This window comes from Schistocerca americana, chromosome X (assembly GCF_021461395.2).
Source record: "Schistocerca americana isolate TAMUIC-IGC-003095 chromosome X, iqSchAmer2.1, whole genome shotgun sequence".
NCBI lineage: Eukaryota > Metazoa > Arthropoda > Insecta > Orthoptera > Acrididae > Schistocerca > Schistocerca americana.
The window spans coordinates 137004300-137025463 of record NC_060130.1 but is presented as its reverse complement, the minus strand read 5'-3'; the positions used below and the strand labels follow the sequence as shown (position 1 = coordinate 137025463).

The following is a 21164-nucleotide window of genomic DNA, read 5'->3' as shown; positions in this document are numbered from 1 at the left end:
TTGTATGTCTTTAATTAAATGTCAATAGTACAATTAGCATCAGCTTATATTAGCTGAAATAAAAAAAGGTTGAATTACGTGTTGCGTGACCGAAATTAAGCACTGATGAAGTAAAAACCCTTTTCACTATTATGAACTAGCACAAAGTAAACTGCAATCTCTGAAAACAAGTTTCGACCAGGATTCAAAAACGATGTACTTTGGTGTTTTGTCGACATTATTGTATACGTTACTTCGGAACGTCCGAGAAGTTATTAGTAGAAGTTGCTCTTGTGTGGATACATTTAGGCCGTAAATAGTCGTGTTTCCTTTAATTCAGATACGCGCGTATGTTTATTTTACTTCGCAGGAAACATAAAATTACGTCATGGCAACGTACAATTAGCGTCTAACGACAGTCCGTTGTTGTAGCAAAGCCTTTCGGGAGCGGTGAGACGCCATCTAAAGTTGTTGCCAGAGAGCAAAAATTGTGACATAATGGCGCAACTTTTAGCGATAGACGGCAGCAGAGTGGCGTTCTTTATGATTTAAATCAATAAGTGTATTTGTGATTGTACTAAGTGTTTCATCGAACTCAGTTTTCTGTGTTGTATTTTCGGTGAAGTTTTCTCTAAACGGAAAGGCAATATTGTAGCATCTACAGAAGAGGGTAGTGGGACATTTCCCAACCGACTCGATTGGCGTAAACAAAACGTATGTTATACACATTTAATCCCATTTCGTATGCTTATATGATATATTAGTATAGTTTCTGTTTTGTTTTACTGAAGTGGCTTATGTTCTACGATAACGAATTTTTGATGCGTAGTATTAATTGCCAGCCTTTTTTTCCATTATCTCGGCATGTTGTAACTTGTTTAATCACACTGCATGTTATGTACTTATTTTTTTCAGCTTTGTTTTGTTTTATTTCAAATTTTAGTGTAATTTAAATTCCGTACATAATGAAGAATTTTTATAACATAAACAAACTTTTGTTGGAAACTTACTGATACCCAGTGATGTGTACTTTTGGCTGTGCACTCTTTTGTATAGTTCTACATTTATAAGACTTCGTGCTGAACGCATAAGGCGTATGTCGGTTGATTACTGAGGTAATTACATTATTGAATAAACTCTCAAATAACTCAGCTTATATTAATGTGGAAAGTTACAGTTTTATCAACATATTATCCAGTGTGTATCGTAATTGTAAACAAGACGTCCTTTGTATATACACGAGAGATTACTGTGACACTCATCAAATTCTCTGAGCGAGTGGCACATTTCTCTAGGACGAAACATTTGTATTCAGTTAACTCAAAGATATCGATTTTAACTGTATACAGAAAAAAATTGAGATTTTTTAGTAATAGCATGGCACTTAAAACCGTGAAATATGCTTTAATTTGCCTGTGTGTTTAAACTAATTATTGTTTTAGGTTTCTAATATTGCTTTGATGTAAGCTTTCAGTGCTACACAAGTTTTACTGTTTCCAATCGTGGCTATGTTTACTTTTTAAAATAAATTACTTTTGTCTTTGTTTGGCAGTGCTTCATTTATTGTGTTTGTTATTGGAGACTTCATAGATTGTAGGTGTTACCTGGTACTTCACACTACTAATGAATCAAGTTGAGAACCAATATATGTATTCAAATGCAGAGTTCATGTGAACGAGCAACACACACAAAGTGTACCGTATATTACATTTTTAAAAAGTTAGTGAGTTCATGGGTTTGTGTTGAAACTGGATTACATTTCTAACTTCAGACACTTTCTAGTTACGGACATTTGGTAAATGTGCATCACATACCTTGTGATGTGATACATTACTTAATGCAGAATCCAGGTTAATGACATCTTACAGAAATATTCTCGTGGTTCCATTTAAATTATATTCTGCTGATATGCAGTGTGTAGATGTGTGTATCTTATTAGTTAGTGGGTGTATTGTAGTCATGATTAAGGTATAGATTACATACCAGGAGATGGGAGTGGGATTTTTGCATCTTGAAGCAATGTAATATTAAGGGTTGAGTTTACAGGGATGTTAAACATATGTAGCATGTTCACAGCTTTAATGTTTCAACTGAGTTTTATAAAACATACGTAAGATTTTAAATGAAGTTGTAATGAAGTGATAATTTAAATTATCCACTGTAGACATTTCTGAGTCAACCCTAGGAAGCATGTCTGGAGTTGGCCCTTCTACTAGATCTGTGCTTCTGAAGTGGCTGGATATGAATATGAATATTAGTACATGTATTTACTACACTGATCTTGTGCAGGCTTCTGCAAGCTTGAAGAGATCTAATTTTCCAATCTTTCTGTCCTCAGCCATCTCATTTATTTCCTTGTAGAAATCATAATTAAGATACATTTAACGTGTTAGAGCATAAAATAAATAGTTTTATTGAATGGTAAACATAGCTTCTCATAAACTATTTTCCTGATAGTATATATAAGAAATGGAGTAAAAAGGAAGCATTTTCACGTGAAAAAGAAGGTATAGGATCATGGGCATAGTGCAGCCAATGAAGTGTTACAAAAGGAAACAGCTTGTCTTTCTAAGATCCCTACAGATTGCTTGTACCCACGTAGTCATTAATGTGCATAACTGTGTATCTCTTCAGTTACCTGTACGAGATTTTCAAACACAGTTTCAGGTTGTTAGCCACATACCTTTCTCCAATGGCAACTGTGACCTGATAAACAAATATAAATATGTCATGCTAGTATTGACTGCTGAAGTCGGTGGTAACGAAGTAGTGCTCTGTCTCAGATTTGAGCTAAACTGTAGCGATTCAAGCTGCAAAACTAGGGTCTCAAAGATGCATTAATTTTTTTTTCACCAGTTGCAAAATTCTGATAGTGATTGCAAGAGAAGTAAACTTTCACCTTTAGAACAAAAATCATGAGTGTTAAGGTCACATGCAGTTAATGTTGAAAATTATCTGTTGGTAATTCAGGAAGACCTGCAACAGGTAGTTCTTTGAACATGAACGCAGGACAATGGCACTTGAGGAAATACGAGAAATTATTAAGATTGTGATTCAAATCCCAGCATGAACATACATTGCTTTACTCCCTCCCTCCTTTTTTATTTATCCATTTGTGCAAGAATAGGCAATTAAAACTGAAAACTCAGCTATGCCTTTTAAACTTGTTTTCATTGTAGAAATATGTTTGAAAGTATTATAACTTTTCTTAAAGTCTAACAGCCTTGTTGTTGTTTCATTGCTGTTTCAAGTTGTCATCGGCTGCGTGTAACCTAAAAAGAAGTGTGTTGTAATGGAGGATTCTTTTGGAAATTTATTATTGGTTCAAAAATGAAAAAAAATCGCTTACTATTAAAAGTGATGGAAATAAAAAGGCCATGTTTTGTGATTGAGTATTTTGTTTCTCTGTAACAGAGTGGAATGTGCACCAGGTACAAAAGCCAAGACTGGTGAAGCTAGAAGCTAAGGAGAAGCTGGTCATTATAAAATGGAAGACGCAAATTGAGATTGTTAAAAACCATTCAACAACCAAGATTGCATAAAATATTTTTTTGTCTAAGAGAATCAATTTCAACAGAATATGCTGTTATCTTCAGGTCTTAAAATCTTTTGTTGTAAAATACTTCCATTTTACCCTGACCTCATGCACATTATAAAAGGTTTTTCATAGTCTGTTGAAACCAGTTGTCTTAAAAGAAGAAAAAGAAATGTGCGATCACAACTGTTGAATGGTTTTTAGCAATTAAGCAGATTGCCCTTCAGTTTCACAGAGTGAGAAAATTCAAGAAAATTGAGATGTTAATTGGGGTTGTAGGCCTGTTGATAAGTTGATAATGCTTCTTCTCATGTGGCTGGATTGGGCAATAACAGTAAAGCAACAGTTATCACTAATATTGTAATAGTAAAGGTGAAATAAAAAAGTCATGTGGAAAATAGGAGATATGAAATAAGTTAACAAGGAAACAGCAAATGTGTAGAATTGCAGAGAACGTGACATGAAATTGAGTAGAAATGTAAGAAAAGTAGGTGTGTCTCATAATGTGGACAATGTAGGAAAAGATAGATTTCTACTTACCATAGAAATAACACATTGAGTTGCAGACAGGCACAATTAAGGCACTTACACGTAAGCTTTCAGCCATCGCCTTCTTCAGAAAAAGAGAGAGAAACACACCATATTCACACAAGCAAGCACACCTCATGCACACATGACCGGCAACTCGGGCCATTACTCATAATGTGTATTGACAAAGAGAAAAATTGAGTAGACTGTACGTAGACTGCCACCAAAGGAAGAAAATGAAGAGAAAATCAACACAAGTTATTCACAATTGAACAGTGAAATGTAGTGCATATAAATTAATTCTCATCTGGATGCTAAGAATATTAACCTCCTTTTATTTTAGTTCCCATGTTACCTTGTGCCCCAGTACTGTCTCATCAAACCACTAATTCCACTGACATCGTTCGACCACTCCTTTATTTCCCCCCTCCCTATAATCTTGTTATGTTACGTATGTTCTTAAATTTCATTCCCGTCATCTGGCACATGGGCAGTTTTTTTATCTTCTGTGGTATTTTGCTAGTGAGACTCCTCATTGATTTTTGTGTATTGAGGGATTTATTGTTACAGTGTAATTTAGATTTCAGTGGTAATAAGCAATTTAACTCTTGAGTCTTTATATTATTCCCACATTTCAGGTTACGGTTTTGTTAATATGCAGTTACAGTGAGATGAACTGCTGCCCTCAAATCACAAATTAACTTGTGTTGGATGTCTGCTTGTCCATAAGAATTCTCGTTTCTATTCTCTGGTTCTGTAAGTGAAGTAGGCCTCAGTGTGTCATCTCATTTTTGTGTAGTTAAGACATCTTTGTATCTGTTCTTGTCTTCCACAGTTTCATTTTCAGTATTTTTACAAATATATTAAAGTACTGATTTATTTTGTGTAATTATTCTCTAGAGAACCATTTTGGTTTATAGCGAAGTTTGGGGGAAATGTTGAAAAATTGTACTGCTTTTGGAACTGTAAACTTCAGGATTTCTCAAAGTAAGTTGTTTATCTTAATACCATGGCAGAGGCCAAGACTCATTTAGTATCAGTAGCTACACGGTGAAGTATGTGTAAAATATTTGTAGAATCCTCTAGCACCAAGTGTGGAAGACACTATATAGGATGAACCCAAACTCGGACAAAATTTCAAAGATTGTTAATAATATTTCCTCGGTATTTTGGTATAAGGGACCTATGGTGTCAGGTGACCTATCAGACTAACTGCATTTCATGCAATATCCTACTCCCATTGTCTATGTACTTGAAATGAAATGGAAAATATCTACACAGTGGTGCAAATATAGGAATAATGTGCTGTGTCCTCGTTTGGAAACAAACTTTCTTGAGTCACTCATTATGTAACAGCAGTAATACCAATTTAACTTTCTGCCCTCAAGCTTGTGATCAGTATTGCTTGGCGCAGTCCTGGGTTTCTTATACTGGCAATGTTAACTGTATGTTAAGTTACATACAACAGTATGGATATATTTACTGATGATGAGTTTGCTGTTGGGCGCCTCAAATATTGGTGTTACTAAACTGTACACTGGCAGAACAAAACGTCCAAACTTTGGTAATTATGTTTTTCATCAGAAGGTTGTTGCATTACACTTTTACTATTAGATGATTGCGCTTTACAATGTGGTTAGGGTAACAAGCCAAATAAATCATGGTTGTTATTACTCTGTAATGAGCCACATAAGCCTATGATTCTCTTATACTAAAATACTTGGGAAATACACTGGAGAACCTTGGAAATTTTGTAGAAGTTTGGCTTCAACATGAACTCATAATTACCTGAATTTATGTTGCAGCTTGATGTCTTAAAATGGTTTTTATGTTTTGTATGATACATAAGAGGGGGGAAAACCATTGGGGACAAAATTGATCTCTATAAATCTTGCATTGTGAATTCAAATTAACTGCAGGACTTTGTTTACTATTTGCCTTTGAGAATTTGGGTTTTGTTCCATGTGGTTTCTTTGTAAATAGTTGGCCTCTATACTTGTATTCAGGGTACAAGGTTTTCTATAGATGATTTTAGTTTTATTTAGAAAAGATTAATTTTTTTTCTTTCTGTTCATTTTTTAAACTGTCCTTGTGTATACTGGGTGAAATTCTTTTTTAAAACAGCTCAGTTCTTGTATAAAAGGCAAGCAATTGTCACTCTAAAGTTCTGTTTTAATTACAGTTTTCTTTCTTTTTTCTTCCTTTCCCCTCTCCCCCCTTTTTTTACATTGTCCTTTTGGGTACAAAATGCCCATGTGTTCCTCTAACTTGTAGACCAGCTTCCTGTTAAATTGGCTCTGGTACCCACAGTTGGATGTGGTGTCAACATACAGTAGAAATAGGCACTATCCATATAAATTATAGAGGAAAAAATTCTTACATTCACTTTTATTTTGCAGGAATATACCAGTCATCTTTGTGAACATTAAAATGAGTGCCCCTGCTGTGAAACAGTCACTCCCAGCTTCTGGAACTCCAACTAAAGTTGGCCCAGGTGCACCTGCTTCTGGGGCTGCAAATAACTCTCAGTCAGCAGGTGTACCAAAACTGTCAGCTGTGAGCCCAGCTAAGCCACCAGCATCAGGAAATGCTAATCACAATGTATCAAATATGCCTCTTAGTTTAGTTCAGGAACACAAAAATGGAAGCGGTCAGAACCAGACCGTGTCTGGGCCACCAAGAGGATCTGACAAGAACAGAGATCTTGCACCTTCAAGTGCTCTGAAACCTACATCAAATGGTGTGGAAGGGTCCCCAACTAAGCCCCAACACAGTTTAACAAATTCAGGAAATGATAAGAAGTCAGATGAATCACAAGCAGTTGCAAATCATTCAGCTGATTCAAGTGTCACATTACCTACATCCCAGACAACACAACAATCAGTTCTGCCAACACAGCAGGGAACACAGTTACAGTCTCAGTTGCAGTTACAACAACTGCAGATGCAGCAGCTGTTACCACAGCAACAGATGATGTCACAACAGCAAATTGTACCCCAACAGCAACAGTCACTGATGCAACAGCAGATGTTGCCACAGCAACAACAGCAGCAACAATCACAGTTTATGACACAACATGGGATGCCAAGACCATCCCAACAAATACTACCACAACAGCAAATGATCGCGCAACAACATATGATTGCACAGCAGAAGCAACAGATGCTAGGGCAACAGGGAATCGGTCAACTCGTAATACCCCAACAACAAATGCAGACACAACAGATGATACAAGCACAGCAACACCTGCAAGCCCAACAGCATCTACAAGCACAGCAGCAACAGATGCAAGCACAGCAATTACAACAGCTGCAGGCTCAACAGCACATGCAAGCTCAGCATGTTCCAGGGCAGCAACAGATACAGAATCAAGCACACATGCAAGTGCAGCAACAGCAGCATCTCCAACCTCCACATATTCAGACACAGCAGCAGATGCAACATATGCAACCACAGCAGCAAGCACAACCTCAGTTACAAGTGACACCACAATCTGTACAGCAGCAGGTTCAGCCATCTCAGCAACAAAATTCAACAATATCACATTCAGTGCAACAAGCCCAAGCACAACATGGGAAAGGGCAACAGCAGTTGCAAGAGCAGCAGCCACAACAACAGAACCAAGGAGAGAAACAGCCATCTACGGTGCAGGATAACCAGGAAACGCAGACACAACCAAACTCTGGACTGGAGGGCCAAGAAGTGTCGACTGCTGTTACGTTGACGACAGCTGTCGCCAGCAGTGTACCAGAAAGTGAAACAGAAGAGCAGAAACAGGGGGAAAAAGAACAAAATTCCCAAGCAGAAACAAGTGGAAAGGAGCGGACCCCTAAAGATGAAAATGTAACGTCAGAGAACACAGAAACACCTTCAAGTACAGCAGGTATGTGGAAGCTGTTTGTAGTTTCAAGTTGCCAAATCATCTTTAGAACTAACTATTTTGTGTGTTTTACCATTAATTCGTATAGCAGACATGTTGGTTAGATGTTTTATGGTGAATCAGGGTTACTAAATTTTAATTTGTTGTTGGTGGTAACAGAAGACCTTGCTTCTTCAGGCTGGTACATTGTTACAGTATGTAATTTTTTGGGGTATTTGTATTAAGAAATACTCATTCAGTATCCATGAATGTATATTTAGTTTAATCAAACATGTTACACATTATACATTATTGGCTTGAATGGCACCACAGGTCTGAAGAACATGCTGTCCACATCAATGCTCTAATTATGTGATGGGTGTTATATTGGTCAATTTATTTGCCTTTCATGGATGGAAACAATGCTGTTTCGGTCTAAGAGTATACACAGCATACACACAAGATACATGCTTCATATGATGTGTGAACGTGCGCGCACACACACACACACACACACACACACACACACACACACACACATTAGGACTTCATGATGTTAAAAGAAAACTGATGTTTGAGTGAAAGATTTCTGGTGTTGGTAATTGGAGAGAAGACTAGCTTTTTTAAAAAAAAATGAAAATATTTCACACAGTTGTATGCCCAAATTAATGTTATATGGTGAATGTAGACTACAAGTGACCTATTTTTTAGCTGAATTTTGGACTGTATGGATGTATACCCTTGCTAAATTATTCCCAGAAGTGTTTTCTACCATCTCACATGCTCCATAATAATAGTTTGAAGGTGGGCACTCAAGGAGATGTATTGTTCATCCACGTGCTTGTGAAACCATTTCTGCTGTTTTGCAAGAGAACATCCTTGTTAGAGAACATGCGTTCAATAGAACATTTGTTGCTACCTAAAGTTTCACAAAAAGTAAAGACCCATAGAAGTGTCAACCTCCCATTTGATCTCGCATGCGTGCGTGTGTGTGTGTGTGTGTGTGTGTGTGTGTGTGTGTGTGTGTAAAATTTTATGTATTTATTAAAAATCATGTTCGTGACCATCAGTTACTGTATAGACTTTTATTATTGCTGCTAGTGTAGATTGTTAAAAATCCTTGTCAAACACAAGGGTGTCCCCCCCCCCCCCCCCCCCCCAAATTATACATTTGGATACAAATGTGTTGTTTTTTCCCCACTCTGTGTAATATCAAATGCATGTTCTAAACATGAAAAGCGATTTGTGCATTCCTTGTGTTGTGTGGACCGAGATATCATGTATGTATACGGATTCTGGATTGGAAAAATTTCTTGTGTCTGATGGTGATTTTTTAACAGTTGAAACTCGTAGCAAATCATAAAGGATTTCATGGCAACTGTTGGAAGTAAAGTGATTTTCAGTAAATATTATAATCTATTCTCGGTGCATGTAAGTCCCTGTTGTTTGGGCGTCAGTCACATTTAGTGCATTGAGAATGGCCAGTCACTAGCCGAAATCTGGATTTGCGTAATAAAATCTAAAAAAGGATGCATGATGGCTGCACTCTATAATTTATAAAATTTGTGTGTTTGTTGCACATCACTTACACACTGCCAACTAAACATTTGTCTCTGCAGTAACAAATGTGTTTGAGCACTCAAGTGACGAATGTTATTAGATTGCAAAACTTATTCATTCTGTAACTTAGTTTGTCATTTTAGTAATGCTTGTGGTCACTGAAAGTAATGAGGGGCCGATATTTTATGACTTTTAGAGCATTTCAAGCAAACTTTAGATTGCTTTACTTACTACCCATGTCAATTTTTCTGAGAAACTGTGATACCATATACCAGAAAAAAAGTTTCTTTATTAAGCTGCAGTGCAGTGGCAGTATTTATTTAGAGGACAAATGGCAGCTGGGGACTCGAATAAGATGAAAGGCAACAATGATGAAAGGCATTGTGAAGATTCAGTTGCTGTTAACTTCTGTAAGCTAAGCTGTATTAAGTGGCTTTGTGGTAGTAAGATGTAATTGGAATGTATTGACATACTATTTGCTGTTGTAATGTTACAGCACTATAATATCTCTTTACTCCACAATGAACATGGTTCTTTTCTTCCATCCATAAGGTAATGTCTGTCTGTTTCTTTTTGTCACAGATACTTTCTGTCGTGGTTAAATGTTTGCCAGGTATGCTGCATCAATATAAAACATTTTTGCCTTTGTTATCAACTATTTAATGCTGCTCACTGTTAACAGTAGGGCTGAAATTCAGTTCATTGTGACACTCTGGTATTTCTGCGATGGAAAGCTGTAGAACTGAATCTTCTCGGTTACGTTAGACCAAATGAGAAACTGCTTCAGTCAAAGTAAACAAGGAAATTGGCATGCAAGCCACTGAAGTACCGTAAAATTGAAAGATTTGTCCAAGGCCGGGAGTCACAACTCAAATTTGTTTTTATCAAAACAAAATGAAGAAGAAATGTGTGCTGGAATGTCTAACTTTGCAGATGCGATAAAACATAGTGGTTATCATGTTGTATTTATATTTTATAGGGAATTTTAATATTTGAGGATGCTTTAGACAGCTCTCAAGTGAGTGTGGTTAAGAGTTTGAATTAAATTTGCAATTAGAGATATGGTCCTTTCTACACTTGGTTCTGGCATCCAGATTCATGTTTTTAAAGAATGCCACCCTTAATTTTCTGCTCCATTCATGTCCAGTCAGAATCTTTGGTCCATCTGCAATGCCCCATCACTGATTGTACAGTAAAATCTGTCTTCCTAGGTTCTGTACAATTGTCATATCATCAGCTTGATCTTGGTCGAACTATACATGCAACTGTGTGAAATATATGCAAATCAGTTCAGTATGTTTTGCAGAAAGAGAATTCCTTACATGTTACGATAGCTACAACGTGTAGATGCAAGTCGATATATAGATTGCAATAACTATGCAGACAAGAGGAGGGACAGGAAGACTGTAGACCAGTGTGGAGAGCTACATCGAACCTGTCTTTGGACTGAGTTTCACAACCCAAAAGTGCCACACAGCAATACTAACAAATTGTGTAAAATACTAAGCAATAAATACAGATAATCTGTTGGAAAATGCACTGAGATGCACATTAGAAATTCAAGTGAGGTACTTTTTTTGTTGTTTAACAGAACAGTGTTGAGTGGAAGTATATTCAGAACTATTGCAGAACTGTTAAGCAGATGTGTAGAATCTTCAGTGCAAAATACAGTGCAGTGACAATTATAGCCCTTAAGACCACTGTTGGAGAAATGCAGTACCAACATGGAAAAAGATAAAAACTACAATACACTGAAGGGAATGGATTAATAATGAGTTCATAGTTCAGGAAAAGCCATTTGCTTCACTAATGCGCGAAATTCATGAACAGGCTTTCTTATAAAACTGGATAGAATGATGAAATGAACAGAGAAGGTAAGTCAAATGTAAGGACTTGCTGGAACAGAAGCCTCACATTTTTGGGGATGCCAATTGTTGATCAGAATGATACAGCAGCGAAAATAGCAAGTATTGGGCGAAAATTAGTAGACACAATTGATTTTTCATGAATGAGTTATCAGCAATGCGCCAACAAAATGCTTCATAGGGAGAAGTAGAACAATGGAAGGCATTTTGAATCGTGTCACCTCTCACTCGTTGACAACATACAATTATTTGCCTTCCCCATACACACAAATCTGTTTAAATCACCACAAAATCAAGAAAATTTTGACATTGCCATTGGTTTATTGAAAAACCATAAAAGATAGCTGAGGCATAATTGGAACTTAATAAGCTGAAGGAGAATTTTGAAGTTAAAAATGGGGCGATGTTTGGAAGGATTGGTTATTGTCCATGACCATTTCTGCTAAAATGGTTTTGCAAATGAGGTGTGTCTGAAGAAAGGAGGGGCGGGGAGCTAAATGAAGGAAGAGTGAGGAAAGAAACTAACTTGCCAAATGCTGTTAAAAGAACAAAATACTAAGTGAAGTACTGAAATAAATCGAACCAGAGATAAAAGTTGTGACCAGGGAAGCTGATGTGAAATCTGTGTCGGCTGGATGTGGCATAGGAATGTGTTGATAAACCTTTGATTGAACAAAACTGGCAGTTTTTACACAAAATGGCCCATGCTGGAAAACTGGTGGTACTGGTCATAAGACAATAGTCGTGTTACATCGAATGTAATCAAAGAATATGTGATAGCTGTGCAGAAGAGAAAAGTTTACTACTAGCAAGAAATTAGTCAGTTTGTGTCATGGCTCCGTGTGACAAATTGTGCTGTAAACTTTGCATTTTTCACGATCTGGAGTGTGGTAAGGCAGAGGGTAAGCTGCAAAACATTTCCAGGGGCAGAAGTGGACTCCGACCAAAATTTATTGGTTGTGAATTGCAGATTAAATGTAGAAAGGAGCATTAGGCAAAGATTTTTACATTGGAAAGGAATGCGCTAAAAGACTGACAGGTAGCTTTCAGTGGTTGAGAAGTGAAAGCAGACAAAAAGACCCAGTAGAAATACTTGGATAACAATAGTTGTTGAATTTAATTGGCAAAAGGAGGAAATATAAAAATGCAGCAAATAAAGAAGGCAAAAGGTAATGCAGGTGTATAGAAAAATTCGATTGAGGGAAGTGCAAAGTGGTAAAACAGGAACAGATAGAGGAGAAACGAACAGCAGTAGAATCGAGCAGGATGATGGGAAAGAAAAATTAGACACACATGTGGAGAAAAGAGAAGCAGCTGTAGGAATATGGCTTACATGGCAAGCCAGTACTAAGCATAGAAGGGAAGGCTTTAAGATAGAATATGTAGAAGTGCCATACAAAGACAGTGAACTTGAAGACATGTTACAGAAAGGGAAGAAGTAAATGCAGATGATACAACTCTGTAAGAATAATTTCACTGAGCACTGGATGGACTTAGGTCAGAGCAAGGCTGTGGAAATAAATGACATTCCCTCATAATTAGAGAGATATTTGGGACAACATACTATGACAAATTATTTCTCCTGGTATACAGACAGGTGAAATATCCTCAGACTTGAAGAAGACTGTAATAATTCAGATTCCAAAGGAGGCAGGTAGTGCTGGGTGTGAATATTGCTGAACCATCAGTTTAATTAGTCATGGTTGTGATGTATTGACACACATTATTAGCCCTCTGGGGCTCAGCATTATTTTGCTGGATACAAACTTGGCAACCTCAGAGTTCCTGAGCTATAGGTTGGTGATCACCTCCAGTTCTCTGTCACTGTAACCTCTGGGCATTCTTCAGTGACCCTCATGTGGCATGGCAATGGAATGTTGTGTGTCATAGGTCACAGAGACAGGAGATCTCTACTTAATTGCCCAGGTTGTGAGGACAGTACAAACCTCTCTAAAGAAAGAAAACTCTCAATCTTAAAGGTGAGGTGTGCACCAATGAGGTACTTGGCTATTAAGGTGGAGCATTCAATGGGTGACCTTTGGGGATCTGCTGCACCTCAGTTGTATAAAGTTTACTCAGTCAAGCAGATAGTCACACCCAGTCATCCGATTGAATGACAGAGGCTAGTCCTGATAATCATATTGCATTTAGCAATGGGGTTCAAGGAGTCTTAAATTGTATTGTGTTTGTAGTGATAAAGAGGGAGGAGGAAATCGGGGGAAAAATGGGAGATACTGCCTATAGGAAAATTACAGAGACCTTTGGAGAAAAGAGAACCTTTTGTATGAATATCAAGAGCTCAGATGGAATCCCAGTTCTAAGCAAAGAAGGGAAAGCAGAAAGGTGGAAGGAGTATATAGAGGGTCTATAGAAGGGCAATGTACTTGAGGACAATATTATGGAAATGGAAGAGGATGTAGATGAAGATGGAATGGGAGATACAATACTGCGTGAAGAGTTTGACAGAGCACTGAAAGACCTGAGTCAAAACAAGGCCCCGGGAGTAGACAACATTCCATTATAACTACTGATGGCCTTGGGAGAGCCATTCCTGACAAAACTCTACCATACCGTCTGGTGAGCAAGATGTACCGTCTGGTGAGCAAGATGTACCGTCTGGTGAGCAAGATGTACCGTCTGGTGAGCAAGATGTACCGTCTGGTGAGCAAGATGTACCGTCTGGTGAGCAAGATGTACCGTCTGGTGAGCAAGATGTACCGTCTGGTGAGCAAGATGTACCGTCTGGTGAAATACCCTCAGACTTCAAGAAGAATATAATAATTCTAATCCCAAAGAAAGCAGGTGCTGACAGATGTGAAAATTACCAAACTATCACTTTAATAAGTCATGCATGGAAAATACTAATGCGAATTCTTTACAGACGAATGGAAAAACTGGTAGAAGCCGACCTCGGGGAAGATCAGTTTGGATTCCGTAGAAATATTGGAACACGTGAGGCAATACTGACCCTACGACTTATCTTAGAAGCTAGATTAAGGAAAGGCATTTGTAGACTTAGAGAATGCTTTTGACAATGTTGACTGGAATACTCTCTTTCAAATTCTGAAGTTGGCAGGGGTAAAATACAGGGAGGGAAAGGTATTTACAATTTGTACAGAAACCAGATGACAGTTAAAAGAGTCGAGGGGTATGAAGGGGAAGCAGTGGTTGGGAAGGGAGTGAGACAGGGTTGTAGCCTATCCCTGATGTTATTCAATCTGTATATTGAGCAAGCAGTGAAGGAAACAAAAGAAAAATTTGGAGTTGGTGTTAAAACCCATGGAGAAGAAATAAAAACTTTGAGGTTTGCCGATGAAATTGTAACTCTGTCGGAGACAGCAAAGGACTTGGAAGAGCAGTTGAATGGAATAGACAGTGTCTTGAAAGGAGGGTATAAGATGAACATCAACAAAAGCAAAACGAGGATATTGGAATATAGTCAGATTAAGTCGGGTGATGCTGAGGGAATTGGATTAGGAAATGAGACACTTAAAGTAGTAAAGGAGTTTTGCTATTTAGGGAGCAAAATAACTGATGATGGTCGAAGTAGAGAGGATATAAAATATAGACTCGCAATGGCAAGGAAAGTGTTTCTGAATAAGAGAAATTTGTTAACATCGAGTATAGATTTAAGTGTCAGGAAGTCATTTCTGAAAGTATTTGTATGCAGCGTAGCCATATATGGAAGTGAAACATGGACGATAACTAGTTTGGACAAGAAGAATGGAAGCTTTTGAGATGTGGTGCTGCAGAGGAATGCTGAAGATTAGATGGGTAGATCATATAACTAATTGCGAGGTGTTGAATAGAATTGGGGAGAAGAGAAGTTTGTGGCACAACGTGACTAGAAGAAGGGATCGGTTGGTAGGACATGTTCTGAGACATTGAGGGATCACCAATTTAGTATTGGAGGGCAGCGTGGAGGGTAAAAATCGTAGAGGGAGACCAAGAGATGAATACACTAAGCAGATTCAGAAGGATGTAGGCTGCAGTAGGTTTGTGTGCTTCGATATTATGAACAGAGACATCACGGGACTAGAACAACATTGGGCATCTCAAGGGATAATGGATGTGGTTGTAAAAGAATAATAGAAGTTGAGAAGACCACTACCTTCGTTCTGACCTTCTGTTCTCCAATGCTGCTTGAACACATTATGGTAGGATTCCTGAGACTTAGGCTTAGGCATTATGTGGTGCTACAAATGCTCGCAGTTTGGCCATACGGTGCTGCATTGTGGAGGCGAAGCGACCTGCGAGATGTGTGGAAAGGCAGGCCATGAATCTGGTGGGACTGACTGCGTGTCTCGAACATTTTGTGTTAACTGCTCTGGGAACCAACCACTCTGGAGCCCAGACTGCCCTGTTTTTGCTGAGGAATGCAAAATTCAGGAAATAAGTGGTGTCCACTATGCAGAAGCCAAAATAGAATATAAGGTGACACAACCCTTGCTTTTGCCAATTTATATGCTTCCATATTATAGAAACCTGTTTCTAAGGTGGAAGTTTCAACTCAGACCATGTCTGGTGCACCCTTATGCACCACCAGCACTTGGGCTTGCACCTGTACATACCAAAGCAGAGCGAGTAAAGACATAGAAATCCAGGCAGCTGTGACAGAAGACAAAAGCGACATTTTTGCCGTAAGCATCAAGAATGCAATCCAAAAGCTAAGCGACTCTTCACATCCCCCTTTCCCCATCATCCTCAGAGGCAATGGGAGCAGGGGAGGGGTCACAATGTTTGGGTCAAAAGTTGTCTTGGACACCAACAGATGTCATCCTGACATGTCTGACTGACGAGGACGGTGACATGGATTCAGTGCCCCGTTACCAGGCTCGGACAACCCCTTCACCTCCCTTAGCTCTAAAAGTGCCTCACCATCATGGCCAAAAGATAGGGGTGAACTGAAACAACGGCGCTAATGTCTCCCATACTCCAGTGGGATATGAATGGACTCATATGGAGGAACTGACTCCTTGTACAGGACAGACGTACCCTGTTGGTTGTAGCCCCCTGACCACACAGGGATCGCTCTGCTGATTCCTGTGCCGTTAACTCCCCACGTATGCCAAGAAGTGGATGCCCGTCACCCTGGGGCATTGGGACTCCCGGCAATGGCCCTCCTGCCAGGTGGCCTTTGCTGCTGTTGGATGGCGCCCGTGGGGCGGGCTCCCTGTCAGAGTGGGTGGCATCAGGGCGGATGACGTGCCATGAAGCATACCGTGTCATCACTTGCTGGTGATCAAACACCAGCAGTCTCTAAGTGGTCAAGGTCTAACTTCAATGCTAAGAAATAAGACTCCAAAGCGTGTCTCCGGGAGGTGGAGGACTTGTCTGAAATGCGGTCAGGGTCGGTCTTGATCAAAACGGCTTCCTCTGCCCTGTCACTGGCACTACTTGCCTGTGACAAGTTGGGGGATGTTTGTTTCCATCATGCCCCATAAGAGCTTAAATATGATACAGGGTATAGTATTCCACAGGGACCTTTTACAGTCTGATGATGAGCTGCGCGCCAATTTAGAGCAGCTTGGTGTCCATTTTGTCCGGCATGTCCACCTGGGTCCGAGGGATAATCAGATTGCCACCGGTGCCTTCATCTTGGCCTTCGAGGTTGATACATTACCCAAGAAAGTCAAGGTGATGGTCTACCGTTGTGATGTAAAGCCATATATCCCTCCCCAATGTGGTACTTTAAGTACTGGAAGTTCGGCCATATGTCTTCTCGCTGTACTTCCAGCATCACCTGTTGGGATTGTGGACGTCCTACACATCCCAATACTCCCTGTGCCCCACCTCCCATCTGTGTCAACTCTGGAGAGCACCATTTGCCTTGCTCGCCAGACTGCAGGATTCTCCAGACAGAAAGAAAAATAATGGAATACAAGACCCTGGACCGACTGACCTACACTGAGGCTAAGAGAAAATATGAGAGGCTACATCCTGTGCATATTACGTCAACCGACGCTGCCGCTATGACAACGGTTCTACCATCTTCCGTTCCCCTGCGTACAGTTGGCTCTCAGAGCCGTCAGACTCCACCTGCCCCCTTGATGGTGGGGACACTTCCCTCACTGTTGCTCCTGCACAACCTACTTCAGAAGCAAAGAGCTTGTCAGTCCCCACTTCTCAGCTGCAGAAGCACAAGTCTTTTTCGGCTCCTCTCGCCAGGAAGGGGTCCCTTGGGGTCACTCCCTTCCCAGGTTCCTGCCAGTGGCTGAAGCAACCACAGGTAGCTGGTCATAGGGCTTCACAGTCCTCCTCTGTCGCTGAGACTGAATCAATGTAGCCCTCCCACCCGGACAAACCTAAGGAGCAGCAAGAGAAACTTAAAGAAAAAGACCCTCAAGAACCAAGGCACTGCGGTGCCACCCACACCACCACTACCTACAAGCTCTGTGTCTGAGGATGAAGTGCAGATTCTGGTGTCCCCTGAGGATCTAGATCTCGCTGGCCCCTCTGACACAATGGATGTCGATCGCAGAGGTACTCATCTGGTGGCAGCAGATGACCGTGAGGTGTAGGCTGCCTCATTGAGTGTTTCATGCCTTCCCAATCTCACGATCATGTAATCCTCCAGTGGAATTGTGGCGGTTTTTTCCACCACCTGGCTGAGCTACGACAACTGTTAAGCTTTATACCTGCTTTATACCTTTATACCTGCCCTCCGGGAAACCTGGTTCCCGGCAGTGCGTGACAACCTGTGTGGTAGTGACCACTTCCCCATCTTCCTGTCACTCCCCTGGCGTCATACCCACAGACGCCTACCCAGATGGGCTTTAAACAAGGCAGACTGGGAAGCCTTCACCTCTGCTGTCACCGCTGAATCTTCCCTACATGGTGCCATTGATGCCATTGAGCAGGTCACTAAAACGGTTGTTTCTGTGGCAGAAAATGCGATCCCTCGTTCTTTAGGGTGACCCGGCGAAAGATTGTCCCTTGGTGATTGGCGGAAGTCACTGAGGCATTTAAAGAGTGTCGGTGAGCTCTACAGCGACGTAGGTGGCACCCTTCCCTAGAGCACCTAATAGCCTTTAAGAGGCTCCATGCCCATGTTCGCCAGCTTATAAAACGACAGAAACATGAGTGTTGGCAGAGGTACATGTCTACCATTGGGTGCCATAGGTCACCTTCCCAAGTCTGGATGAAGATCAGACGTCTTTTTGGGTACCAGACCCCAACGGGTGTCCCTGGCATTAACATCAATGGTGCATTATCTACCGACGCAAACGCAATTGCTGAGCACGTTGCTCGCTGAGCACTCACTCGACTCTTCCATTTCCTTCAGGGTGTGCTGGTTAGTCCTTACCTGAGTTATTTACATGTGCTTATAAGTCTGTTTAAGTAATTCACTCATAAAATTCATTCCTTGATTACTAATTATACTTAATGGTGATCCAGACTTAAGAATCCATTCTTTTACAAAAACTTTAGTTATAGTCTCAGCGTTGTGATCAGGTATTGGTATCATGCGAAGGTATCTAGAGAAATGACCTAACATTGTCATTATGTATTTGTTTCTATCTTTAGTCTTAGGCGACGGTCCTACGACATTTAGTCCTACTCATTCAAATGGTTCACTTGTTTCTGGCAGTTCTTGCAATGGTGCTATACTTTTTCCTACATTACTCCGTCTGTTACAGGAATCACATTGTGAAATAAACTCAAAAATATTAGCTTTGCGGCTTGGTGACCAAAATGTTTGAGCTATTTTAATGTTTGTTGCCTTTTTTTACCACAATGTCCTCATAATAAACAATCGTGTTGTTCTCTCATGATTTGCTCTTTCATGCTTTCTGGGATAAATAAGCGGTTTTCTTTACTAGTGATTTTGTACAATAATCCATCTATTTTGACAAAATGTTGATAATTTTTCCATTACTTGCATTGTTGATCTTCTTGAGCTGCTTTTAACTCTTCTTCTCAACTTACTGTAACACAAACGTTGAGTTTGACTCGTTGCATCAGCATTCACGTGGTGTTTACCAGGTCAGTGAATAACCTTAAATTGGTACTCACTCAGTCTTAATGCCCATCTTGTTAATCTGAAACTTGGATCCTTTAAGCTCAATAACCGTTTCAGTGTGGCATGATCTGTAATAACTGTTAATTCCCTTCCTGTTAAGAAACATCTGTTATGTGTTATACCAAAAACCAAAGCACAAAGCTACTTCTCACTAGTAGTATAATTACATTCTGCTTTGTTTAATTGTCTGGAAGCAAATGAGATTGGATGTTCATGACCATCAACTTCTTGAGACAAGATTGCACCTATGACAAAATTGGGTGCATCTGTTGAAAGAATAAAAGGTTTACTGAGATCCAGATAGGCGAACACTGTGGCTGTGGGTAGAGCAGTTTTAAGTTCTTCCATTGCCCTTTTGCATTCTGTTGACCAATTAAATGTGGCTCCTTTCTTCAGTAACTGTGTCATTGGACATGCTATATTCATACAATCGGTTATAAATCGTCTGTAGAAATTTGACAATGCAAAGAATCATTGTAGTTCTTTCAAATTCTGTGGTTCAGGAAAATTCTTTACATCTTCAATTAATTTTCGATCAGGTCGAACACCTTCACTGGTTATAACATGACAACATAGTTAATCTTTCTTTGTACAAAATGACATTTATCTGCTGACAAAGACAGGTTTGCACTTCTTACACGCTCAAATGCAGCTTGTAGTCTCTCAGTACGCTGCTTCATTTTTTCACAAAAAATTATTACATCATCAAGGTAAACAAGTGCTTGTGTTGGGGTGAGCCCTTGTAAAACTGAATTCGTCAGACGTTGAAATGTAGCTGGAGCATTATGAAGTCCAAACGGCATACTCCTGTTGCTGTTACAAATGAAGTTTTTGCTTGATCATCTGGATGCATTGTTAACTGGTGATAACCACATGTTAAATCTCATACTGAAAAAATTCAACATCTGCCCAAGTAATCCAAGGTTTCCACTAAATTTGGTAGGGGGTAAATGTCAGTTGTGGTCACAGCATTCAAAGATTGGTTATAAACACAAAAACGCAACTGTGGTTCTCCAGAAATTGATTTCTTCTTTACAATTACAACAGGTGAACACAACGGTGGGTCTGAAGGATCTCTTAGTTTTATAATTCCAGCTTCTAATTGTTCTTTAACCATGTCTTCTACCAACTGTCTTTGACTGAATGATATTCGGTAATGTTTCTGTGTGATTGGAGCTGCATTCTCTGTATGAATACGATGCTGAACTAAATGAGTGACAGGTAAATTCGCAAGTTCTTGGAATAAATCTGCATACTCCCAACAAAACAGGTGCTAAAATCTTATGTTCATCACCTGTCAAATGTTCTATCTTCTTCCAAATCTTGCACTTCAGTTCATTATCAACTTTGTTTCCTCATTGCAATTGTGTGGACTGTACCAAAATCTGTGTTTATAACTGCTGTGTTTGTTACTTCATCTGGAATCTGTATTACGTCACTTTTACTTATACTCGACACTTCAGCAACTTTTGTTCCTCGTGGCAAAACAACATCCTCATTGCTCATATTCGTTATTGTAACTGGGACTTTAGTGACATTCGTCTCACCATTGTAGCGACACCTACACTGCTAGAGACATAACAACACATAGTATCCAGTAACTCACTTTTCTCGGATTGCTCAATTAATAACAAAGTTCCTTCCTTGCATTGGGGTGACTTAACTTCAACATAGATTGTCTTTCCTGCTCCCCTGGGAATTTGCTGAGGCTGATTAATTTGAACATCGACTCGGACAATTTGAACTGATGCATCGTTTGGGCGGTTCATTTCCACGACATCAGTAGTGCTGCTCCTTTGAGTACGATCTGAAGAA

At 39.7% G+C, this 21164-nt stretch overlaps 1 protein-coding gene across 1 annotated transcript in view; it reads left to right on the top strand.

Moving 5' to 3' along the window:
* Positions 1-224: 224 nt before the first annotated feature.
* LOC124556820 (homeotic protein female sterile-like) overlaps positions 225-21164 on the top strand; it is a 72891-nt gene continuing 51951 nt past the window's right edge. The window contains exons 1-2 of the mRNA XM_047130835.1: positions 225-693; positions 6442-7925. Of these exons, the coding sequence (XP_046986791.1) occupies positions 6473-7925 (1453 nt within the window). The 5' untranslated portion in view covers positions 225-693; positions 6442-6472. The remainder of the gene's footprint in view (positions 694-6441; positions 7926-21164) is intronic.